Genomic DNA, 27,133 nt, shown 5'->3' with positions numbered 1-27,133 from the left:
CTGGTACATTGAGCAACCTCAGGACCGCAAAAGGGCACTGCAGTTAACTGCAGAGAAGATGGCGCACTACCAAAGATGCCACTGACAGGACATCTTTCAAGACTGCGCTCAACCTCTACCACCAGCAGCTATGGGAAGCGAAGAGGAAAGCCCTTGCTGCGTGCATCAAAACTAGCTCCAGGGACAGAAAGAACTCTTCAACATCAACAAATGAACTCTTCACAGCCCGGCAACTGCAGCAAATGGCATCACCTCCTAACAGGAACTCTGTGACAACCTTGCCAACTTCTTCCAAATGATCGTCTCTTTCTATAGGAACTTCAAACTCCAGCCCAAGCCATCCAACTCACTCAACTGACCCAGCCTCTCCATACCAGCACAGACATTCGACTAACCACATGAAATTAACTCACCCCACATGATACCACCTACATTATGAGCTCTGTCCACCTAAGGCACCCACTGACCCATACCCCCACCACATCTTCAACCTCTGAGGACCCAGGATCAGCCTCAAACTAACCACGGCCTCCTTACCTGAGAACCAGAAACATACCAAGGGCAAGGCCTACTCAAGAAACCATCAGCCGACCGCAAAGAATTCAACAGCCACCAGCCTGTCTCCCTGCCCCCTTTTCCAGCCAAAGTCCTAGAGAAAGCCATCAACCAACAACTCACCAACCATCTGGAACAGAGACATCTTCTTGACATTTCCCAATCTGGCTTCCGCAGCAACCACAGCACCCAAACGGCCCTGATTGCAGCCACCAATGACATATAAGCCCTCCTTGACCAGGGAGAGGCAGAGCATCCAAGAGAAAATGCTCAGATGGCTCGCCTCCTCCATCACCAGAAATACAGGTCTGCCAGCCACTATTTACATCCAAACTCAAAGAAATTATCTGTGGAGTACACCAAGGCTCATCATTCAGCCCCATCTCCTTCAACACATACTTGACTCCTCTGGACACCATTGTTAGATCCCATGGACTCAACATCATATCATACCCTGATGACACTCCACTCATCCTCTCTCTCTTGGAAGACGCAGCCACCACTAAAACCGACTTCCACAAGTGCATGACCAGCACGGCCAACTGGACATTCAGCAACAAGACCTCACCCTGGGATGCCTCCTAGTGGCCCACAGACCTGGGACCAACCCTCACGCCTAGGACCAACCCTCACACCTTTTGACCACATCAGAAACCTTGGCATCATCCTGGTCAGCAAACTAACCTTGAGCCCCCAGTTTAACGTTGTCTCCTCCACCTGCTTCCTCATCCTTCTTGTGCTATGCAAAATCTTCCAATGGCTACCCCTGGATATAGGACGCACTATCACACAGGCCCTCGTTACCCGCCGATTGGACTACCGCGGCACTCTCTGCTACCATCACACGTCCTCCAGAGACTACAGACCATACAGAATGCCACCGCCAGACTCGTCCTCAATGAACTCACCTCACCCCTCACCTCAGAAAACTCTACTGGATTCCAGTACAGAAGAGATACCAATTCAAGCTACTGAACCACGCATACAAGGCCCTACACAACCAAGGACCTGTATACATCAACTACAGTCTTAACTTGTCTCTCGCACTCATCCACACCCCCCACATCCTCCATAGCAGGAATGGAGGATCATCTTTCTAGCTTGCAGCGAAGACATGGAAGGAACTCCCCTTGCAGTTCTGGACCACTCCTCTACCTGCACTCCGAAATGCTCTGGAAACTGGTTCTTCGACTGAACCCCTGGACCTTGCCAGCACCTGGATACCCTCACAGGTGACAAGGAGTACTTAATAAATTTTCTGATTGATTGAAATTTTAAATAGGAGCAAACTCACTTGCATTACTGACATGGATTACTGTAATGTTTTACATAGACAATTTTGAGATATCTATCAATGTTTTGCCCTATAAATGGTAATAAAGCAGAGCACGCTACAGACTTACTTCTAAATGAGATTTTCATTCCTACTTGGCCAGAGACCTAGAGGGACTTGCCTCACTGAGATCCTTGATCCTAGATTTATACTGATAAACATGCTTTGGTTAAACCTTGGCTTTGAATGAATGTTTTACCCTGCCCCGGGCCCTGCAGCTATAATGCAGTGCTATGAGACCCAAAAGAGAGTCTGCCTCCCTTGTGGCTCATGGCACTGAGTCACGGCTGTGATGAGGTCTGGTGTAGGGGGAGCACCCTTTTTCTGGTTTTGGCACTCATCATCCAGGGTTGCCAGGTGCAGGGAAAGTGGTCCTTTTTTCTAGGCTTCATAGCTCTACTGTATAGCAGCAAGTCACAGGGATGGGCATACATTCATTAAAAGGCAGGGCTGTACCAAAGCAAAGTGAGCATCATGACCTGTAGTAATTAAAATCTGACTTTGAAAGGGGGCCCTCACACTCTGTAGCCATTTCAATCAAGCGGCAATGCACTAATGCAAATATGGAAGAATTAGAAGAACCCCTGCAGTGAAGCAATCCTAGAAAAGTGTGGACATGATCCACAACATATGATGCAGCCAACACACTCAGCCTTTCCCAGATGGAGTTAAAATGGTTAAAATGTTTGAGGCTATGACCCAGTGTACTCCCCAACAAGACTGTCACATAGTACAAATTACAAAATCCTCTCACTTTGGTGTTTACTTTTCTTTCTCTTCAGTGCAATATCCTTGCTAAAAGAATATGCAACAATTTGTTTGAAGACATAGTCTGACATTTGGCTTCTGCATTTCAACACACAGTAAATATGACAAGACAAAAGTAAAATTTAAAAGCATCTTTATTCTTATTCACTTTGGAACTGGAGCATGGTCATTAGCAGGGTTGGCTTTGTGGTGCTTCAGCACACCCCACCTCTGTACTTCAAGCACCTATGGGAACTCCTTTGCACTACCTATACTATAAATGCACAGATAAATGAAATCCTCTGTTATGTTTCACAGGCACCTCTTGGCATGGGATGTGGAAGCAACCGTGCCAGGACGTTAGTTGATTGTTACATGGCAGGGTTTTTTTCAATTTATCAGTTTATATAGCATGAACCTAGCCCAAGGTCTTTGGAGCTCTTTACAGAGGCACTACTTACATTACAAAAGATAAGAATACTTGAATGGGCATTTAGGTGCTTTGTCAAGAACCACAGGATGTTGAGCTGACGTAAAAACTTGAATAGCACTGCAAGGCCCATGAGAGGGGCCCCCTTTCCTTGGCTTTGCAGCACTACATAATGGCTGCAAGGCCCATGGAAGAGGGCCCAATACTCAAACCTTGAAACCTGAATGAGCACTGAGGGGCCAATGGGTGGGGGCCCGCTTGCCTTGGTCCTCGGAGCACTCGATAATGGCTGCAAGGCCCAGGGAAGGGCATGATCCAGTGCTCCGCGGCCCACCTCCTCTGTGCCTCCAAGAGGTAGACACTTTCCAAAACACTGCCCTACCATCCAAGTTTGATCTGGCCGCACCTTTCTTCCCTCACCCACCTCTCCTTACCAGTGTCCAACTGGTCCTGAAACTGAAAGGGCCTTCTGTTGCCTGGGTATGGAATACAGAAAGGGAAAATGAGAATTCACTTTGGGTATTTTGACAGAGAAACTACAGCACCCCTGACACTATGAGCGAGAATAATTTATGACCTTGCTGCTGTCACATCCCCCACCCCATCTTTCCCTTCCTCCTACCCATGCAGCCACAGGAATACCATACACGCCCTGACCAGTGAGGTCAAGACACCTTACTTAAAAAATACAATAGTAATGAGATCGGATGGGGGAGGTGGCCCTGGAGGGGCAGATGAGCTGACTTTAAAAATGCTGATGAAGGGTGATACCCTGAAACCGGTCCCAGGATGCTTGTTTCCAGTCCAGGGAGGACCTGGCCTGACAGTTCGGGCTGGAGTGTTCCCATGAGGAACAGGGTCAAGACTGATTTGCATATGGCTGGGTTCAAACTGGGGTGGCATGTTGAGCAAAATAATAATGGATTAAACCCAGATCTGTGACTAGGGGTGAGTGTTTGCATTGTTCAGCACTCCGTCCATCATCCTTTTGTGTTGCTGAAGTTGCCCTAAGTGGGAAGGGTATGCCCAGATGTGGGTCCCGTGCTCACTGTGCCACTGGATTCAAGCTAGCCTGGCTGATGAAGTGTGATACCCTGAAACCGGTCCCAGGATGCTTGGTTCCGGTCCAGGGAGGACCTGGCCTGCCAATTCGGGCTGGACTGTTCCCATGAGGAACAGGGTCCAGACTGATTTGCATATGGCTGGGTTCATACTGGGGTGGCATGGTGAGCAAAAAAATGATGGATTAAACCCAGATCTGTGACTGGGGGTGAATGTTTGCTTTGTTCAGCACTCCGTCCATCATCCTTTTGTGTTGCTAGACTTTAAAAATGCAGCCTTTTCACACGGAAGCGGGCCCATGTATTTCAGCTGAGCACGGGGGTCCTGGGCAGCTCCCACCCTGCCCATGCCTTGGGCCGATTCTGCTTGAATGAAATTAATAGCAGTAAAGTTATAAGTATGACAGGTGACCTTGGTTCATATGCAAGTCGCAGGTGAGGTGGGTAGAGATAATGTATAAACTTGTTACTAACCATTCAGGCTGTCGAGAGAGGGAAGTGTAGGAGTCATATGTAATGTCTGCAGGTTGCATGGAGGGGCCTCAGATGTTTTGAGTGGAGGTAATGTACAGATTAATATAAGATCCACTGGTGATGCATAATGGGGTCCAGGTAGGATGGACAGAAGTACTGTGTAGCATTTTTATGAAGTCTACAGCCAGCACGTCTTGGTGTAGTGGCAGCATATTATTGATGTGTAATTTGCTTTGCAGGTCTCCAGGTGGTACTGAACTCCATCATCCAGGCCATGCTTCCTCTGCTACATATTGGTGTGTTGGTCCTTTTTATGATCATCATCTACGCCATTGTTGGTCTCGAGCTCTTCATTGGGAAAATGCACAAGACTTGCTACTATGTAGGTACAGGTATGTGTCAGTATGCGTCGATTCCTGTGGCACACTGAAGTGGTACTACATGGGAAAGAGGTTTAACATATATTTTTACTATCAAAATTGTACACTCGATACACTAAGTCTTGCTTCTACCATGGCACGGATAAGTGTTGCAGACCAATGTCTTCAGACGGGTACTCCGTCACAAACGTGACGGATATCCTGTCTGCTGTATTACAAGTTCTATAGGCTGTTATGGGATTGTAATACAGCAGATGGGATCTAAGTCATATGTGTGACAGAGTAACCTCTCTGCCAAACTCTGAGGCCCTGTGTTACTACACAGGAAAGAAGTTTAACATACATTATTACTATCAACCTTGTACATTTGACACATCAAGGCCTGCTTTTACCAGAGCACAGATGATGTGTTTAAAAAAGAAAAATGAAAAGTTTTCTTTTCATTTTTTTAAGAGTAGGCAGTGGTCTGTGGGATCACTGCTTGCTCTTAAGAAATTTTCTCGCATGCATTCACAAAGGAGAAGGGGTCCCTTGGGCATTTCCGTTTTTGAATGGGTTACTACCTACTTAAAGTAGGTGGTAAAATGTGAATGTTGTGCAACCGCATTTCGGTCACAAAACATTCCTACATACTGCTGCAATTTGGTAGTAGAAAGCAATTCCCTTGACAAGCTCCTTTCTAATACTGAATCGGTATGTAGTCGCAATTCCAAATTGCAACTTGGTAACGCGTTACCGAATCGCAAATTGGAATTCACACATACCAAAATGCATTTTTGCAGTCTCAAACGGCCCGATTGGGCAGTTTGTGACCACAAAATTGCATGATACATCTGGTCCTTTATTTCTTCTTGGTTGCACCAGAGCTCACGTCCAAAGGTCCAAAAACTGGATTTGAGATCACTTGGCAAGTCAGGGGCTCTCAGAAAGAGAGTCCAGGTGCTGGTAGGTGAAGTCTTTGATAGCCCGGAGACTTCCTAACAGGAGGCAAGCAAGCTCAGTTCAAGCCCTTGTAGAACCTTGAAACGCAGGATGTAGAAATCAAAGTCCACTCCTTTTACTCCCAGGACAGAAGCAGCAAGTAGCAGGCCAGCACAACAAAGCAAGAGGCAGAGTGGCAGTCACTCCTACATCATCCAGCTCTTCTTCCTGGCTGAATGTCCTCAGTGCAGAAGTGTTCTAACTATGTGGTGTCAGAGGTCCAGTACTTATACCCATTTTTGACTTTGAATTATGCAAAATTAAAAGAGAAGTCTTTGTAGTGCACAAAACCCTGCCTTTCCCTGCCCTGACCGCAAACACACTCCAGGAGGTTGGAGACTCCTTTGTGTAAGGACAGACACAACCCTATTCAAGTGCAAGTGTCAGCTCCTCCCACCACTCTAGCTCAGTAAGACCCATAAGCCTGATGATGGGCTATCAGGATATGCAGGGCACACCTCAGCTCCCTTTGTGTGACTGTCTAGAGTGAATGCACAAACAGCCAAACTGTCATGCTGACACAGATGTGTATCCAGCAGACTGACAGAGGCACAGAATGGCTAAGCAAGAAAATGTCCACTTTCTAAAAGTGGCATTTTCAAACTGGCAATTCAAAAACCCACTTAACCAAAAGATGTATTTTTAAATTGTGAGCTCAGAGACCTCAAATTCCATATCTCTGTCTGCTCCCATTGGGAAAATACACTTACAATATATTTCAAGGCAATCCCCATGTTATCCTATGGGAGACATAGGCCTTGCAATAGTGAAAAAACAAATTTAGCAGTAGTTTACTTTCAGGACATGTAAAGCACACAGGTACATGTCCTACCTCTTAAATATACTGGACACTGCCCATGGGGATGCCTTGGGCCTACACTAGGGGTGACTTACATGTAGTAAAAGGGAATGTTTGGGCCTGGGAAGTGGGTTCAATTGCCAGGTCGAAATGGCAGTTTTAAATTGTACACTGCAATGGTAGGCCTGAGATATGTTTGCAGGGCTACACATGTGGGTGGCATAATCATTGCTGCAGGCCTACCAGCAGCATTTAATTTACAGGTCCTGGGCACACCCAGTGCACTATACTAGGGATTTACTAGCGAGTAAAATACTCTAACATGGAGAAACCAGTCACCAATACAATTTAGACAGGGAGCACTTGCACTTTTGCACCCGTCAGTTGTAAAGTGCCCAGAGCGCTAAAACCAGCAAAAAAGGGCCATTTCCAATGATGGTTACTTTTGAAAACTATATTTCACTCACTAAGTTAGGCTTAAACCTGGGCACTGATGAGTGTCACATGCCAAGTTAATTTTCTTCCAGGACTTAACTGACACTCTTACAAAAGCACCTTAAATGTCGCAGATGAATATTACACACTAAAGCCTTCCACTTCCGAGTCACAGGAGAGTGTCTTGCAGCAAGATAGTTTTTTGGGGCACATGGAGTGACATTCACAAAGACCTGCGTTTTCTAGAGCACAAACCTGTTCAATATTTGCTCTTACAAGGCAACAGGTGAGTGTCAAATATAAGGTCCTTCTACTTAAGGTTACACATGAATGCAAGCCGAGATTAGCTACTAACAGGGCACAGGTCAACGTGTCGTAGTTTGGACTCTTGCTCTGGGCAAGACTGCTGGTTAAAGGATGACAGTACTTTTGTTTGTAGGCGACTACGCTTTTCCTACAACAAGTCGTAACTGTTGTCCCAACCTTACCGGCTCACTAGCAGCACCTCACCAGAAACACAATAGTAAAAGGTGATTTGTGGCAGCCTTTACGTATGGACTTGAGAATAAGACATCTCAGGGAATGTCGTGGTTAAACAGAGATTACCCCTTTCTCACGCGTATATCATATTGCATACAAACACAGGTAATGACAAAGATGCAGTGACGTTTCAATAGTTTTTATTTAACATAACTGCAATTTGCTATAAGTTGCATGGGCTGCAATGATTAGGATAATGAATAATGCAAGAAACAGAATTGTGAAGACGAGAGTCATCATTACAAAGACCCCCACCATCTTGCAATGCACAAGCAAGACATACGAGATGCAATATGCCCTAATATCCTAAAGTGAGAGGCCTAACCTCCTACCTAAAGGAGAGCTGGGTTTGCTAAACCTAATCTGCCAATGCAATGTCCATGAGAGGAGCCCCCAACCCTCGTTACCTTGGAATGAGGTCTCTATCTCAGACTCCGCAGGGACACGAAGACTGGGTCAGTGTCAAGACGACGTGCAGCATCGATATCAGTGATGGTGGTGATGCCCTCTTGTCAGAATCCCTCTGATTATCTGTCTAAAGTGCGATGTATTTATACAGATCTACAAGGACCCCTGACATAGGTGTGTTCCTAAACAATAGATAACAGACATGCTTGGGACGGCAATCAATATAAACAATCCCTCGAAAGTATAGATAGGGCAAATCCCTAAGTGTGAACACCTACTGTTTGTTTGTCTTTGTTGCTTGATCTTGACACCCTAGCGTGGTGACACTGATAATGTAACTCATAACAAGTGGCCTAACTATAAATAAGGTAGCCATCTTAGAAGAATTAAATAATTCAATGGGCTAAGACCGAGCAAGCTAAGTAGGTTAAAAGTCACTAGGTGATGGGGGCACGAGTCTGAAAGCCAGAGGCTAAGCCAACTCCTGTTATCCCATTAAAAACAAACAAGGATTCACTACAAGTGTCACTCATCAAGGTCTCCTTCCAGTGAACAGGCTGAGTCATGCATGAAGACATTCAGATAACAAGGCACATCTTAGTGTTTCCAATGAAGATTGTTCTACCATGGCACACCAGGCCTCATTATTCCTCAGTATGTTCCAGTGTCTTACACAAGAACTGCTTCCTCCCAGTAAACAGGTGTCTCACCCCCGAATAGCAAAGCTCTACTTCTCTGCTGAGACACATTGAGATGCAGATGAAAATGGACTGAGGAAGGGATAATCCTGCTCAAACTGCCTGTATGTGTATTGATCATCCCTGGAAGAGAGGCCCCTGTCTGGGCTTCCAATTGAGACTCCATCCAATGACAAATTTCACCTGCAATACTATTCAGTGATGTTGAGTATGTCTTGCCCTGCTTGTTAATGTGAGATCTAACCACATGATTGTTGTTGTTCTTCTGAGGTAGGTGATTGATAGGTGATCAAAATAGAGAAAAGCCCTGTGGATTGAAGTTAATTCCCCCCAATTCTATAATTGACAGGATTCCTATTGGTTGCAACATTCCCGTACCTCCTAGAAACACTGCCCCCCCCATCTTAAGTGATGTGCAGCAAGGATGAGTAGCCAACAGGAAACCCTTTACTAAGTTTTCCATTTTAAACCACCCAAAAAGTTCCTTCTTTATATACGATCAGTGATTGATCAGATTGAAACATCTGTAATTCCCTTCTACTGGAGACTGCAGAGTCCAGACTTGACACATGGAATGGTAGAGGCGCTAGGTGTCGCCTGACCCATGTTGTTTCCTCCATATGTCCTTGGGGGAAAAAACACTGTTTCTGTGACACATTTGCTGACACCATTATTTGAGACAGCAGAGATTGGGGGTGGAGAACTCTCTGCATTAATAGCAGCACTCTGGATCTGTTCTGATGTGTGCCTCAATAGTTTTCAGATCTTGATCTAGAACCAAAAATGACTTTCCTCGATTCAACAGGACATTTTGTTCAAGAACTTCTTATATCTACTGAGAATCCTTCTCTGCCTTTCGAAAAAGAAGCAGATATCAGCCAGCCCTCCAAGCAGGGATAAACTCTTATGCCCAGCTCATGCAGGTACCTTCCTGACAGTTCCTGCATGGAAACCAGACCAGACAGCAGAGCTGCCTGCAAAATGATAATGGAAGTGATCCAAAGGCAGGTATGATTGGAATGTACCAGTAGATATCCTTGAGGTATAGTGTATGAATTAATTAATTAATGAAACATTTGTGTACAGCACAACATCTGCTCCCTAAGTGGTGAGTGTCCCAGCAATGTGAGCTGTGGGAAGATAGCAAGTGGCTTAAGGATTGAAAAGATGTGTTTTTAGCTTTTTCTTAAACGTGTCCACAGCAAAACAATTGTGACCTCCCTTCCTAGACCTGCTCATCTTGAGAATTTGCAGAAGTCCTAAGCAGCTGACCACAGTGTATGTGTGAGGGTTGTATACCTTAAAACGAGCACTGAGGTAAGCCGGTCTCTAGATATGCAGGGCCCTGAAGGTAATACATAGGGACTTGTAAAGAATTCTCTTTTCAACGGAGAGCCAGATTAGGTTCCTCAAAGTGTGGCTTAGTGAGTGTCTGCGTGGCAGACTGACAATGAGCCTTGTCGCAGCACTATGAACCCTCTGTAATCTGTGAATCAGGGTAGCTGGAGACCCCAGATAAAGAGTTGGAATAATCCAACCTGGGGGTAACTAGAGAATGTGCAATGGTCTTCCTAGAGTCCTTCGGGAGATACCTTATGAAAAATCCTAATGATTTAATCATGCCGAAGCATGTGCCTAGCACTGCCTGAATCTGTGTTTTAAAGGACAGGTCTTGATCAAACTTAACTTCCAGGTTTTTTACTACTGCCAAAAGGGCCGGGGGAGTGGAGGATGGTTACCCAGTTCTGAAGGCCACCAGTTCTCTATGTTCTGGGGGATGGAGAATCTCAGATTTGTCCTCATTAAGTTTGAGATAACTCTTCATCCAGTCTGCTACTCCACTGAGGCAGCCCTGGAAGTTTTCAGTGACTAAGCCTTCTATCTGATTGAAGGAGAGCATCAACTGGGTATCATCCCTGTAGGAGACAACCTTGAAGTCCCATGTTCCCACTACTCCTGTCAATTTAGAACACATAGATGTTAAACAGTAATGATCTCAGGGCTGAGCCTTGCGGGACCCCCTGCTCAAACTGCCAGTAGGAGGAGAAGAAAAGAGTTGATGGGCAGCCTGATGTCTATCAGCCAAAAATGGACCTCAGCCAGTGCATTCCTGAGCCCTTACTCCTATGGCTTCTAGATGATTTAAAATAATTTTGTGAGACGCTGTTTTAAAGGCAGCTGAGAGATCTAATAGTACCACCAGTGCTTTAATGCCCTGTTCAAGGTTGGTCGTGAAATTCGTGACCTTCAAAAGAGCCACCTTGGTCCCAAAGCTTGGCCTGAAACCAGACTGTATAGGATGTAACATGTAATTCTCCTGTAAATAAGTTGACAGCTGCTTATTCACTTGTTTTTCCACAGTTTTGGAATACGCTAGAAGCAGGGAAATGGGCCTATAGCTTGATGAGTGTGACTCGTCTTTCCTAACTTTCTTTAGCAATGGGAGCACCTGAGTCTTATTCCATCTGGCAGGTACTGAGGCTGAAGCCAGAGAACTGTTTAGTACCTCCGTAACCATTGATCTAATCACACACTCGAAGATTTTTAAAAACCGAGCCGGACATTGATCCAAAGGTGAACCCAAGTTGCACCTGACCATGAGCTGCCCTGTTTTCCCCACAGTGAGAGGGGCAAAGATGAAATGGGGCAAGCAACATTTGAGGGGCAAACTCCTACTGTTGCTGTCTTCTTGGACTCCGAAATCTGCTTAAATTGGCTGTATATGTTCTGGATCTTCTCTGTAAAGAAGTCAGCCAGAGAGCCACATGGCAGCTGGGAAGGAGGGAATGCTGCTGAAAGTTACTAGGCACCAAGAATGTCTTTAATATTTTAAAGCTCTCCCTGTGATCATTAGAGGCTTTGACTATTTGCAGAGAAACATTCATAGCCCCTGATGACTGGATTTCTCCCCTGAATAGTTTCAGGGTGGCCTTATACGCCACTATGTCATTCACATTGTAATTAGTCCTCCGTTTTTTTTCAAGCCTTTTACAATTGCACTTGCACTCCCTTAGCTCTTCAGTGAACCATGTAGCAGATGGTTTTGTGCATTTTCCTAAGGACACTTTAAAGGCCTTAGTCTTCTCTAATGCTGCACTAATATTGTTAAGTGCATCCAGAGCAACCTCAGTAAACCAAGTGAGTGTCATATGAGAGTCAAAAGCCTGTTGGAAAGTGTTTTCCTTGATTTTATGCCAGGACCTTGTCATATCTACTCCTGTAGGATGGCAGGTACTAGGCCCCTGAAAGCCAAATGTAAATGAGATCAACACATGGTCTGACCAGACCAACAGCAAAGGGGTAACAGTAGAGTGTCATAGTTGGAAAATATGAGGTCCAGTTGGTGGCCTCCGGTATGTGCAGGGCCCATTAATCTTACGGGTAGAATACAATCAGTCAATGTACTTATGAAAGCCTGACCTGCTGTGTCACTGATGTCATCTATATGTATGTTAGACTCGGTCAAGACTGTGAGGTGAGCATATTGTATTAAGGCACTGCTGATGACATCAGCCATGGTATCCAGAAAGTTACCCAGTTTTTCCAGCGGTATGTAAACCAGGAGATCCAAAGAAGGATAGTTACTCCAAGGTTTTAATGGAAAAGATGAGTCCTTCCTCCTCCTACTTTCTTAAAATGTTGGTGCAAGGTAGAATAACTTTCAGGGATCATAAAAAAATAGCAGAGATGGCAGCAGGATTAAGCCATGTCTCTGTGACAAACATTGGTTCCCATTCAGGGTCTGATAGCAGAGACCATATTTCAAACTTAGGTTTGACAAGGGGTTAAGCATTTTTGAGCCAGGCGTCGATTAACATGATCTCCTAAGGGTTCATATGTTGGGCAGGTTGTTATTAACAGGTGTAGTAGGGGCATCCCCGGTATCTAAGGACATTGAGAGAGAGACTGAGCAAGGTCAGTCTACTGAGATTTGGCCAGAAGAAGGCGAGAAACCAATGTAACATTTGTGCTCAACTCTAAGATGGTGCAGCGCTTCCTTGCTGCACACAATAGTCCTATCTCAGACCAATTGGACAGTATGGCACGTACTGGACACTGGCTAAAAGCGGATGGGTGCAGATGGGCTTGCCCGTGGCATGCCAGCAGCACACCTGCTGCACTTCTGCATCACAGCCTGCATTTTATGCCCCTCCTCAGGCTGAATGATCGCCCCCACCTGGCCACAAACACTAGAGCGTGCATGATCAAAATGCTAGCCCAAACTGGCAATATGGTGCGAGGACACAATGGCACCTCCAAATCAAATTATCCTGTGCTTAGGGTGGTGAACAAAGGTTTCAAAGTGAGGCAGAGTGGTCCCCTTTCAATGTAATTGTTTTTGAACCCCCTCAGGAGTTTTAGAAATCAATACACAGTTCCAGTTTCACTGTTTGAGCAACTGTAATACACAGAGTATAAAAATATTAATTTAAAAAAATCGTTAAAACAAGTAGTTCAAAACCATCCCAAATTATAATCAGTCACAAGTTTAGACACAGATTCAACAATTAAATTGTGGTAATCACACTCGCTCTTAACTCAATTAGCGCATCTGCTCCATGGCATGCGTTAACACATTTCTCACTTATATGTCAGGTGAGGTCCATAGATCTTTGCAGGCAGCTGAGGGTAAAACTATTTAGGCTACAAATTTCTCTAACCATATCTAATTTCAGTATAACCAGTTGGGGCACACTAGGAAAACTCCAAGCTGAGAAGGGGTTAAACAATTTCTGTGTTTAAGCAACTGTAATCAACAGCGACCAAAAACAACAATTTAAAATTCATTTTAAACCATTCAAAATTTTAACCAGACAGATGTTTAGATACAGATTCAACAATTAAATTAAGATAACCACACCCCTTCCTATCCCTAATGTAAGGGCTGAGATAAAGAGGTAATAATGATTAGGGTTAGATCAAGTATTTTCCACCTGTTAATTTATCAGAAGCACCTGAACGCCATGACCAAGTTTCCCCTCATGGGGGTAGTTGAAACGTTTTGCAGGTGTACATAGTATTATTGTAAATCACTTTAGTGATTTTAGTGATAGTATTTTGCCAACAATATTTCATTTTTGAAAAAGAAATGAGAATGCCTTTGATGTGCAGGTTTTTTACTTTTACTCTGCCATCAATGACTTTATCATCTTTGGGAGGTGAGAGGAAACACCAAGAACCCTGCTTTTTTCAAATTGACTGACTTAAGTTGCCGTTACCCTACTTCACAATTAACACTTATACATATTAGTTACTTTTTACAATGTAATGTCCCAGCATGTAGAGGTGCTGATATAGTGTCACTTGATGTAGCAGAACTGATACAGTGGAGGTGTGCTGTCTTCAACAGAGTAACAATGTGTCCCTGTGCAATTTCATTTATAGGTTTGTTATAAGGCCATTGGAAGAAGTTTTCATTAGTGAGACTATCAGCAAGTCATGAAGAACCTAGATGACAGACACTCAGATTAGGTGCCAGAGTAGGTTGCAAGACCTGCCCTCTCATGGAAATGTTTTCTGAGTGTAACCAACAAATAGAAATTAGATACCCGTGACAAGCAAACTTGCTACTGAGAACCGAGGTATCAATGTCCTCCTTTAAAGCCTCACTAAGAAGTGATAAAAGGACATGAAACAAGTGAAATCTATTCTTTCAGTTCAGGGCAACACAGCAAAACTAAAAGAAATTTTGCAGTTGGAAATAGCCTGATTCAGGGAATCTTTGCTTTTCTGACCACAAAAATCCTTTTTCATATGCATAAAGCACAAATTGCAGTTTGGAAACATGTTACAGAATTAAGGCGTCTCTTCTAAATACAGAGTGGTAGTGGCCTGTATGAATCTTTTGCGACAGAATTACGACTGCAAGACATTCATATTTTATCAACTACTCAAAAGAGGTGAGAATCATTGCAAATGGGAAAGGCCTCCCAACTGACCCGTTCCACTCTGTGAATGCTGAAACAAATTTATTTTTGTACATGTGGCTCTTCAGGCATAAACACACCGACAGGAGTTGGAAGGTGGACGACTATACATCCTAACCCTCCATAGACCATTCTCTCCTTGGACTAGCAGAGGCTAATCTTCCAGCAGCCTAAAATTGCAATGGTGTGGGAACTGCAATGGAGGAACTTTAATGTTGAGCGAAGGTTATTCGCATAATCAATGTAAAATAAACTAGTCAAACAGCAGAATACAATTCAGACATGTCCAGTTGCACATTTACTCCACCCCACTCTCACAGCTCTGGCTCATCTGTGTCTTTTGTTCACATTTTATTCACATACCATTTTGCTTTAGATATCAATCTGTATTATATAATAATATTACCTCAATTGCTATTGCCTTCGATGTTCCTCCTCTTCAATTATTCAATGTTTGATTATCTAGATAGTATACAGTACATACTAATTTCGATGTAATTACTATTTTTCTGTCTGTTTCAGATATAATGGCAACAGCGGAGAACGAGGAGCCAGCACCATGTGCTGCTACAGGGCATGGAAGGCCCTGCACAATACCTGGCACTGAGTGCAGGGGCGGTTGGGTAGGACCAAACCAAGGCATCACCAACTTTGACAACTTCGGCTTTTCCATGCTGACAGTTTACCAGTGCATAACAATGGAGAGCTGGACTGATGTATTGTACTGGGTAAGCTTCAACTGTTTCTTCCCTTATAGTGAAGGCGCTTTTTTTTTTATTTTACAACTCGCTGTTCCCCTTTGGTAGCAGTTGAGCAGGAAAATCAAGCACCACCAGCTTAGGAATTAGGGAGCATAGTAACTTTTGATAATCAGTTCTGTTCATATATGCTGCTTTGCTAAGAAAAAAACGAAGCTCCACTCACTCTCCCCACTGAAGTGAAAAAAACACCTGTTATGATTTGCAAAGAAAAATTTAATTTAACAAAATTGATGCAAGTGACGATTTCCGCTTTCCGCTGTTCACAATCTGCGCATTTCCTTTAATTTAAAAGTAAAAGTAAAGCACACGTTGAATCGATAAGTGTGCTTACTATTGTAGCATCTTCCCCAGCCTGGGTACCCACTAATGACTAGGACACACAAGCTGTAATTCACTCATCTTTATTCGTCAGTGTGTACTTGTGAACTCCAACATTCTAAATCAAGCTTTCATTGCCTTCTATTCTAGCGATTACGTTCTGCTAATACAGAGTCCGCTGAGAGCCTCTATATGCATGCATGCCTGCCCAATGATTTTCTAATATTTTATTTATATTGATATATATACTTAGCACCTAGGTAGTTATAGTTACGACCATGTTTTCATAGAAAAACTGTTTTTTGATTTTCCCATATCTTTGGCAACATTTGACAAATCTTTGTGACACTTTGTAAAAAAAAAAAAGGAAAAAAAAAGAAAAAGTGTGCCAGTGATTCTTGTTGCACACAGAAAGATTTGGGTTGATCCATCAAACAGGGGCTGAGAAAGAAGGGGGGGTCAAAAAGTTGTGTTTCCAATGTTAATTCCCATAGGTTCATAGGTATAGATACAACTACAGCCCAATCCACTGGCCGGAATAGCTAAAAATTTGGCAGACAGCTAGCTTTTAGTACGCAGATTGTCCTTTCACTTATTTGGTGTAAATCCATTTAATAGTTTGGGAGATATTAAAGGGAAAATAAATTTGTACATCTCTGGCCGTGAAGACTTTGCAAGAGAAGATGAGCTTGTGCACAGGGAAATGCACAGCTCTGATTGGCTGCCAACACTTCAAACCAGGAAATATTGGTAGCCATCTTAGGACTTGGCATCAGCCTAAACTCTCAAAAAAGTAAAAAGACAAACAAAAAAAAACAAGGGGCCTTAACTCTCCTAAACCATGAAACAATGAAGGGAATTGACTTAGTATTTCATGATGAGCGTTCATGTTGTAATTCACAGAAATCAGTCCCATGTCAGCGGCCGTGTTAAAACTGAGCCAGTAGGCTCTTGCTGCTGTACCTTGAGGAACATGGATTAGTGCTTGTACCTTTGTTTTTCACTATTATTACAAATGAACATTCACTCTTCCTGGGTGTCTACGCAGCACATGTGTACACCGTGGTTTTTGATGGGGTAAGCTGTAGTAACAGAGATAGTTCATTGCACTTCTCTTCAGGTATTATATTTATTGATGCTTCACTGTCGATAATAAAAGGTATTGAATATTCATTTATTTTCAATGTAATGTTTGGACATTGCTTGGATGATTTTATTGCTTTGACATGTTGACTTTTCTTTGACTGACTTTTTTCTTCTCATGGAACCAGTCCAACATGTGGGCGTTTTTCTGAGGTAGATGGATGTGGCATGGTCACTTTCTTCACTTTTACTTATTATTGAGGCAGAAGAACTGCTTGACGATGATTTAGATGATCAACTTGGTTTACTATCTATTTGCCTCAACTGATGTCGCCACTTGGCCTTGTGTCCTTGTGTTGAACATTGCTTCTGGAATGTTCTGGCGGCCATTTTGTCTTTGCGCCATTATACACTTACTTTTTCCTTTGCCTTACACATCATCACAAAATGCTTCTCTTTACCACAGCCTTGGCACATCTGTCCAATGGCGGTATACTTTACTTTGTGTGGAAATGCAAATCCACATCTGAAACACAATTTTTTTTTGTGGGTAAATGTCACTTTGTGTCTTTCAGTCTTGTGTTTTGAGTTAATTTTCACACTCATGATTGACTTGTTCTTGGCACCTCCAGCCTCCATGACAGCAGCATGTCGCTCAGCACGTTCCTCAGCTCTGGCAGACATTAACACTCTCTCCAGGCTAAGAGTTTTTCTCAGCAGTCATTTTCTGAATGAATCGGACAAAGCACAAGTTTTGGCTAAGTTCAACCATTGATAACTTGAAGCCACCTGGCTTCTTCATAATGAAATTATTTGTACTTACAGTGTTTGAATGTGTCGAATCTTTCCACAAATTTATCACTTGTTTCACCAACTCCTTGATGTCCTTGACTGAAAACGTATTGTTCATAATCAACATTGGTACTGGATTGAACTTGAGATTCAATTTATTTTTAATGTGATGGTATGTGACTTCTTTGTCAGTTCTCAGCATTTTCTTTACGACTTCATTCAAACATCCCCAGCTAAATTTTTTAGATACTTGATAATCTTCCTGTTATCATTCTCTTCAAGTGCCTCATGGAAATCTTCAAATGTCTGTCCATGCAGTCAATCTATCACAATTTTTTCAATTTTTGGCAGTATCAAATGGTGGTGGTAGTTTGAGGAAGGAGGCAGCATTGTAACTGTTCATGGGAGTGGCCGACGTTGAGGGTGGATGTCTGTCAAATGCCGTTTACTGTTCCTGGGAATCTGCATCATCACTGAGGCTCAGCGATGTTTCTGCACCCGAGTAATCCAGGACAGTCTTTGGAGCTCTGATCTTCTCCCTAATCTCCATTCTAACTCAGACACTCATGGAGACCTCTGGAGTTGTTCTGAGCTGCCATCCGGCAGCCTTAATGGTGTGCTGCTTCAGGTAGTGCACAGCTCAGGAAGCAAAACCCCAGTGCTTCTTCTTAGGTCTTCCTGCCCAGTGCTGAGGTCTTAATGCTCCACTTATCAAGACTCGGGTAAGAGTAATAGCAGTATGCTTCCTTGTTACTTGTTCTGTCAGTTAGCCCTGTTATTTGTAATAATATGTAGCAAATTATGATTGTCTTTAACAGTGCTTTATAAGCCCAGTTGTATCCGTCATCAGCATTTACACTCCGTACACTGCACAGCTTCATTTTGAATGGCAGTGTGTTACCCTTCTGTAGGATCTTGGTTTTGGATCTTGGTTTTTCTTAGTTTAATAATGCTTTATTAAAGTAGAAAACTTCCAGTAGTATAGATAGGAAATACTTAGGTAAGACATTACAAATTCCTGAACAGTAGGAATGTTGAAATTGAGCTAGATATGTGTAGTAAGATGAATTCATTCTAACACATTTCATGTAATACATAATACTGGAATATTGTACTAAATAATGTATTGGCATTTTAAATAGGTTTTAATGGAAAAAGAATAGACGATAAAGAAGGAAGGAGAGAATAAATAATTATGTATATTAAACAATGCAAATTTGAAAATCACAAATTTGTACTATAGCAACCATATGTTCTGTAAGAAATCCAAGGAGGTTCGAGAACTGTATCAGTAGTTGAGTGAAAGATATTTTGTTTGAAGGAAAAGAGGTGAGAGCAGCCATAACTTATCTCTTTTAATCATCAGTTGAGTAGTGTGGCATTCGCTCAATCAATTCTATGATTATAAAAGAGTAAGTTCCAGGTAGGCACTGAAATTTTTGTGGTATCTTTCTAATTTGATGTTATAGTTTGCAGTGCATTAGCAATAAGCAAGCCAGTGAATATGCCAACCATATATTGGAACTGTCATAAGGAAGAGGAACTACCCAAAAATATGTACCTTATTAAAAGGTATGTTGAAACACAAAATTTTGTTAATTTTTTCCCAATTAAAACCAAAACATTTTAGCTAAACGACTATCAAAAAACGTGCATGTAATCATGGTTTTCTTGGGAGAATGACTAGCATTTATTATCTGTAGTTAGCTTGAATCAATCATTGAAGGTCCCTAGGGGTATAATAAAGTCTAGTTAAAAATAAAATAATGTTTGGGTTGTACTTGCTGACCAGGATGTTGTATAGAATTTTGACCATATTTTTACCCATATCTGCAAAGGAAAAACGTGGTTAAAATCATATTCCCATGTTGCTTCTAATTTAGATTTTGGTCTATCAAATTGGGAATTGTTGAGAATTTTGGATATGAAAGATTCCTTTACCTGTGAGGAAAAGTTGTAAGGCTGAGAAAAGGCTTGTGTAGGGGAAGGTGAAGTGAAAGTCAGGAGAAAAGTTGGTGGAGAATGTGTTTAAGGTTCTAATACTAAGCAGCAGGGTAGGTGAATATTCCACATTTTTGTTGAATACCCTGAAAGCCAATAGGGCCTCTATCTGAGATTATATGATCTAAGATTATAATTCCTGTATGTATCCATTTTTTCAAGGAGAGAACTTGATTATTCACTTTGATATATTTATTGTACCATATATGAGTTTGTTTGAGATTCTCCTATGGAGAGTTAGAACATGTTAGTAGAGGTGTGGCAATGGAAATAGTGAGTAAATATTGGTGAAAAGAGGGAATTTAGTAATACGGATTACATCCTTAAATGAAAATGTGTGATCTGCGATGTTCTAATTGACTCCAGATGGTGGTGTGGTCCAGGGAGGTGTAAGAGAGGGACATCCAAAGTTGTTTTAAAGTGAAAGCACAATGATGCTGTTTAAGATTTAGAAAATGGATTCACCTGATACCTCTAGATTGGTGTAGTTTTGTTAGAGATATAGGTGACCTTTGTTTGTTCCACAAAAAATTGGTAAATTTTGTATGGATATCTTTGAAAAAAGAAGAGGGAGTGTTAATGAAAGCACGGACAACATTTCTTTTTACTATGGGCAATATAATTATTTTGATTGTGGCTAGTCTTCCCCACCAAGATAAATATGTGGTACCATCTATCGGACATATCTAAAGTTTTTGACTCAACTTCATTGAGACTTATTTGGATAGTGTCTTTGGTAGGTTTAGAGTATAAAATGGCTAGACATTTCATACTTTTAGAATTCCAAGTAAAACCAGTTTCTTTAATCATGTCACGAAAGCAATACACATTTAATGGCATAACCTCTAATTTGTCTATGTTAAGTTTATACCCTGTGACATTTAAGTATTCTTTAAACAGGTGAAATAATTTGGGGATAGTATTTTGGGTATTTGAAATGAAAAGCACTATATCATCAGCATGTGATGTGAATTTAGTCTCTAAATTTTAATACTTGAAGCCGGAAAAATTAGATGATCTAAATGTTTTTCTAAAAAGCATTCTAGGGAAAATGTCAATAAAAGAGGTGATAATGGGCTGTCTTGTCTAGTGCATCTATGTAGCTTAGTGCACTGTGACTGTCTGCCGTTAACACAAATGGTGGTGGAGGGTGAAGAATTCAAAAGGCGAATACATTTTAAGAATAAGTGGGCTAAAACCGTACCACTTCAATGCACGGAATATGAAGTCCCAACTAAACCGACTAAAGGCTCTTTCTGCATCTAAAGTTATAGCAGCTATGGGAGCAGTAGACATAGAGGCCAGGTGGATAATGTTAAGAAAGGTAGTAGAATTATTAGATATATTGTCCTTTTACGAAACCTGATTGATGCTTGCTTTTAAAGTCCAGTATTATTTGATTGATGCGTAAGGCAAGTACTTTCACAAAGATCTTACACTCAGTATTTATAAAAGAGATGGGTCTGGAATCTCCGCATATGGATAAAGCTTTGTCCTTTTTAGGAAGTAGGCATAACATAGCTCCAGAAAAAGTACCTTGTGCTTCGTCTTGTCTTAATTAGTATTGAACACCTAGTAATAGTGTAGGAATTAAAATAGTTGCAAATTTAGAGTAAAATTCAACTGAAAAAGAAATCTGGGTCAGAAGCTTTATCATTTGGGAGTTTGGTGATGGCATTTTTGATTTCCGCCTTGGATATCTCAGAGTCCAAAGGAGATAAGTCCACTTTATGTTCAACTTATTTAGTAATAGATTGGAAGAAAGTGTCTAGTTTGTTTATATTGGAAGTATTTTCTGGAGTAAATAATATGGTATAATAAACAGTAAAACATTCAATATTTTTTAATCACTGGTGTGTCTAATACCATGTTTATCTGCAATGACAGTAATCTTAGATTTTTTATTTTTTTATTTTTAAATAGTTTGCCAATAATCTACCAACTTTATTTCTGCCTCTGTAAAATTTGGGAACTTATTTTGAGCAGGGTACCACACTCAGTTTCCCAAGATTGCTTGCTATATTGTATTTTAGCTCCATTTAATCTGGGTAAGGTATCTGTTGTATTGGAGGAAAAGTATATGTGTGCAAGAACTACCTTGTTGTCGCTTTGAAAGTAATCCACACAAAATGTATCTGAGTATCTGGAGGTAGATTGTTTAAACAAAATAACCCTTCAACACTGTAAATTGTTCAATGATTATCTCATCTTGTAAAAAGGCATTACTAAACCTCCAGTGTTTAGAGAAGGTGGTGTTGTTTGGGAAATCTAGATCAAATATAACCGGGCAATGTTCAGGTATAAGGATAGACCGTATCTCCGCATGCAAAATGGACTGAAGGATATTCTGTGTAAGGAATATGTATTCTATTCTTGAATGTGAGTGATGAACCGAAGAATAAGGTGTACATTCCAAGACATGTGTGGTTCTCAAGCATCTACTAATCCCCTGGAGGAAATTGATTGATGAAAAGCTTTCTTTATTTTAGTAGGAGTGTATCGAGTCTACAAATGACTGTCAACAAAAGGGTCTATTAATTGGTTACAGGTCACCCCCCCTCCTGCCCCCCAACTACAAGATTATGAGATGTGCACGATGATAGGAGAGAGGAAAACCTAACCTGAAATTGAAGTTTAAGTCCCATAGGACCATAAACATTGCCTATGGAAAACTGTGTGCCATTAATCTTAATGGTGAGGCGAATCCATCTACCTGCATCATCTTTAACCTCCTTCATGACCTCTATTTGTAGGGATTTGTGAAACAAGATTGTTACACCATTTTTGTTATTAGCTGCAGGGGAACCACAAACATGTCAAGCCCAATTTCTGCATAAGCAATGAAAGCCTTGTTCTTTAAGGTGTGTTTCTTGTAAAACAGCAACTTCGAAAATACGTTTTGAGAGGTGAGTATGCACACTCTGTTTTTTAAACCAGGTTAAGCAGACTTTTAACGTTCTATGAAACAATACGTTGACTGGTCATTTGGAGGACAGTAGGAGACATTTAGATAACAACGTGATTAAACCTGTGGTAAAGACAACATAAGATTTAGAGAATTTGAGAGAATGAGGACTGGTGAATACATAACTATCCTTTGTTGCATGCTGATAACAACATCTCATTTTTCAATGAGAAACAAAGTGAGAGGATGTAGAGAGAATGATGAAAAAAATAAATTGTAAGAAAGAAATGTGAGTGAGGAGGTAAAGACTCCTCAGTTATAGAAGAAAAAGAAGATGACAAAAAGCCAAAAGGCTTTAGCCATAGATACGCCTGGAAAAGGAAACAGGTATTTTGAATGGGAGAAGGGGTAGAGCAAGAAAAATCAGAAGCCAACCAGAAGCGAACTCCGAGGAAAGTAAGTTACTTTTACTGCTGAGGAAAAAGTTAGAACAAGGCCATTTAATCTGAAAGCTCACAACTGATGTTTTGACTCACCAACATAGAAATTAAAGGTGTACTGTTGAAATAACATAAGAACATGAACACAGTTGGAGGAAATATCCACCCCTTCCGATGGCCCAGAGAGAGCTTGTTACCTGTAAAAACAAATGAAAGATTAAGGAACCAATAGAGTTCAAATCAAGTTGTGCTGGGTTCTATAACTTCCTCTTTGTGAGTATATATAAATTGTGTCAAATCTGATTGGTTGTCAAAAGTAGTTGCTTTGTCTCTGAAGGTAACTTTCAAGAAACAGGTGTGGATAAGGCCATATCTTGCATTCAAAGATCTCAAGGCTGGTCTTAGGTCTAGAAATTCCTTCCTTCTGTAGGCAGTCACCCTGGCTTGACTGAATCTAGACTGAAGAAAATCTCTTTGCCAAACCATATCAATTGTTTGCGTTGTTTAGTGCCCGTCATCAAATCTGAATATTGTCAAAAGAGGGAAATAATCCCTCTTGGTTTGGAGGAGGTAGATGGTTGTAACAAATGAATACGGTGAGCACGTTGGATATTGAGGACAGTGGTGTCTTTTGTAGCTGGCAATCTTTGGAATGTGGATTTGCAAAAATGTGATCATATCTTGTCCTTGAGAACCTTACGAATGCTATAAATGTAAAGATTGTTGCGCCTGTGACGATTTTCTCAATCTTCTGACTGCTTCTTAAGCAAGGTGACTTCTTTAGTCTAGCTGTCGACTTTGGCCATAACATCTTACGCATCACTAACCCGTTCAACTTTGAGTCTCAAATCCAGGTTAGACTACTTCTCCTCAGTTTTCTGGAGTGCTGCATTTGTCTCCACCACAAAGGGTTTTTTAACTTAAGTTCATCCATAATATCTTTCAATGTTAGAGGCAGGGGAGATTTGGTGGGGGAAGATGGGTTCTTATTTACTCCCTTGTTGGCATTACCCCCAGAGTCTTTACGGACATTAGCAGTGGTGGTGGAAAAATAAGTAGTTAGGATTTTTGAAGTGTGTGAGACCTCCTTTTTGGTGACACTATAAACAGCTGACCCACTATAGTGATTTTGCAGTGTATTGTGCCTTCAAAAAATGTTATATAGGTATCTGGGAAAAATCATAGATGTATACAACAGAGTACATCCATAAATTCCAAAAACTGTACTTGAGAGGAACCACCACAAAGAAATATACTGAAACAAAAGCACTTGCTGAAGCAGGATAATCCTGGGGAATACTGATTAAATTATTGCCAAAAACAAGTGTCACCTGGAGTGTGGATAATTGTTAAGTTATACTATTATTTAGTACAGCTTCATGTGTTGAGGAGATGAACAAAAAAAAGGCGGGCTAGAAATGTTCTAAAATGGCATCCACGATACTGTAGAAATGGGTGCAGTAGGCAAATGCAATTACAAATCTTACAGACCAGAGTTATGGAATAAAAATCTCACCACGCTGCTCCCCAATGATTGGCATGCAGTTGCCACCTGAATTTAACATATTAGCTCCGAAACATCTGCGCCTCAGCGGAAACATTTCATTGCCATCTCAGGAGAGTTATCTGGCAACCATCTTGTGCTCCCGTGCGACTCCTCCTTAGTTGTAGTGTCTTGATCAACTATGCGTAGACTTCTTAGTGGAGCTTTCTTTTCATTCACATGCATCACACCAGCTGGAGTTGAGCTTTGACTCCACATACATCAACCGTCAACTTAGCACTTCAACAAAGGCACATGTAGCACGCACAAGCAGTTTTCTTGGGCCATTGCAAACTCCATAGTAGAGCACTTTCTTCTTCAGATTACTTATCCCCTATCTCATCACCAGTTGTAGCGTCTTCCCCAGCCTGAGTACCTGCCAATAACTATGCCATACACGAGGTTGTAAATCACACATCTTTATTCCACAGAATGTACCTGTGAGCTCCAACATTCTAAACCAATCTTTCATTACATTCTATTCTAGTGATTATGTCACACTGATATGAAGCCCACTGGGAGCTAGAAATGTTCCTTTCTAAATCCTGCAAGACGCGACAATTTTGACAGCATAAAATGTGTAGATTCTTACATAGGTTCAGAAGTAACAAAGTGGTTTTGTGCAAATTGTCCATAAACAACTTGCTGAGAGGCAACATGCCAATGTATAATACTGTTGTGAAGGGCACAGAGCTCACGGAGACAAAAGTATGCAGCAGAACTTTGCCATTCCTCACATTCAAGATGTTGATAGGTGTTAACATAAATATTGTATACTCTGACAATAGTGTCGGAATGCACAATATTCACCTGCCATTAAGGTAATGTTTCTTGTTAATGTTTGTTGTATTCATGTACATGCATGTTATGGTCCCAACGCTAAGTCTTTGGGCCTGATTTAAATCTTGTCAGTCCTACCATCAATCTGCTGTGGTGGAGGACCCGAAAAGACCGACAAGTTAACGGTGTTCTGCCTGCCGTATTTAGATGCATTACTGTTAAGCCAAAGACCGCCATGGTGGGGTGCTCTTCCTAGCTGTCATGCCGGTGGGTTCTTGCAGAGCCTATTTAGATGTTTTGCTCTGCAGATGGTGTAGGGGCGGCAGATTGCTGACAGAGGGGGATTGTTGCTGGACCCAGTGGCCATCGGACAATGGCAAATGGCTACCGAACAGAGGTAAGAGACAGACAGACAGAGGCACACACACACACGTCGTAAACACACATTGCTATACATCCATGACACAACACATACCATTGACACTGAATCCACTCACAACATAACTATCAACACAATGACACACTCATCTACACAAACACTTACACAAGAGCACAACTACACACATCAAACAACAACATCTGAATGTGACACACAGCAATACCACACACAACGGCATCGAATTCACATGCAAGTGTCACACATACAGACATAACCACATCCCCCACTCCAGCTCCCTCTGCTTCAACCAGCCAATTGCATTACACACATGCATACACTTACTGAATCACATACATAACGCTTAGCACAACATCACAGATACAAATGTGTCCCAGACATATGCATGTCATGGTAATTCAAAAAATTACTGTAACCTGCATATGACTGAAGTGTTTCCATGCCCATATTTGGTGCCCATACACAGCCAATGAGGCTTCCTTACCTTTCAGTCTGGCTACGGCGGGGAGAACGGGGGGGGGTACGTGGTTGTGTTTTCTCAATGGCCGAGTGGCAGGAGTGACGGAAGGTTGGCCTGTCCAAAACAGAAGTGGAAGGTGGAAAAAGGTAATTTGTTTTACCTAATTTCCCCTCCAATCTGCCAACTCTGGTGTGGAGGTCGGGCCGCCACAGTTGACTTTGTCGTAAGGAACATCCATATCTGATTGGAGGTAAAGGTGCTTGGAGTCCCGCCATCATCTCCAATTCTGAAGACCACCGTCGAGGTGGCTGGGGATTCTTGGCAGATGAGTGGTGCTCAGGGGATCTTTCGCCTATGGTCCTGCCAACATCTGAATCAGGTGGGCAGACCGCGAAGGCTACCAGACTGGTTTTCTGATTTAGATCTTGGTGGTAGTGGTCCCGCTGCCTGTTTTCCATCGGAAAACCCATCACCGCCTTGGCGGTCCACCCACTCTATTTAGATGTTAGCCAGACCCTAGACGAAAGACTCCCCGAGTCCCACCAAATCCACCCTCATCGATGGCACCATTCGAAGAAGTGGCTGGTGGCGGAACTTCAGCCACTGTTCCCACCAAACCAATCACGAAGTGTCTTCCCACCATGCCAACTGTGGCGAGGAAACCTTCACACTTCAGTTGGCAGACTGGAGGGGAAATGAGGTAAAAACTCACCTTTTTGCCATTTCCACTTCAGTCTTCAACTGCGTGACTGAACGTGACTTGCCATTGTGCTGATACTGGACCACAGAGGACACACGACCCCTTTGACATCCGACTCGAAGGTAAGCATTCTAGATTAGTAGTGTACGTGGTTTGGTCACATCACATAGCTCGAGACGAGTGCA

At 42.1% G+C, this 27,133-nt stretch overlaps 1 protein-coding gene across 1 annotated transcript in view; it reads left to right on the top strand.

Moving 5' to 3' along the window:
• Positions 1 to 27,133, top strand: part of CACNA1S (calcium voltage-gated channel subunit alpha1 S) — a 381,085-nt gene that overhangs the window by 97,148 nt on the left and 256,804 nt on the right. The window contains exons 5-6 of the mRNA XM_069238889.1: positions 4,840 to 4,992; positions 15,291 to 15,496. Of these exons, the coding sequence (XP_069094990.1) occupies positions 4,840 to 4,992; positions 15,291 to 15,496 (359 nt within the window). The remainder of the gene's footprint in view (positions 1 to 4,839; positions 4,993 to 15,290; positions 15,497 to 27,133) is intronic.

The sequence above is a fragment of the Pleurodeles waltl genome, chromosome 6, assembly GCF_031143425.1.
Source record: "Pleurodeles waltl isolate 20211129_DDA chromosome 6, aPleWal1.hap1.20221129, whole genome shotgun sequence".
NCBI classification, from domain to species: domain Eukaryota; kingdom Metazoa; phylum Chordata; class Amphibia; order Caudata; family Salamandridae; genus Pleurodeles; species Pleurodeles waltl.
Note: the sequence above shows the minus strand (reverse complement) of the source record. Positions and strands in the feature narration are given on the sequence as shown.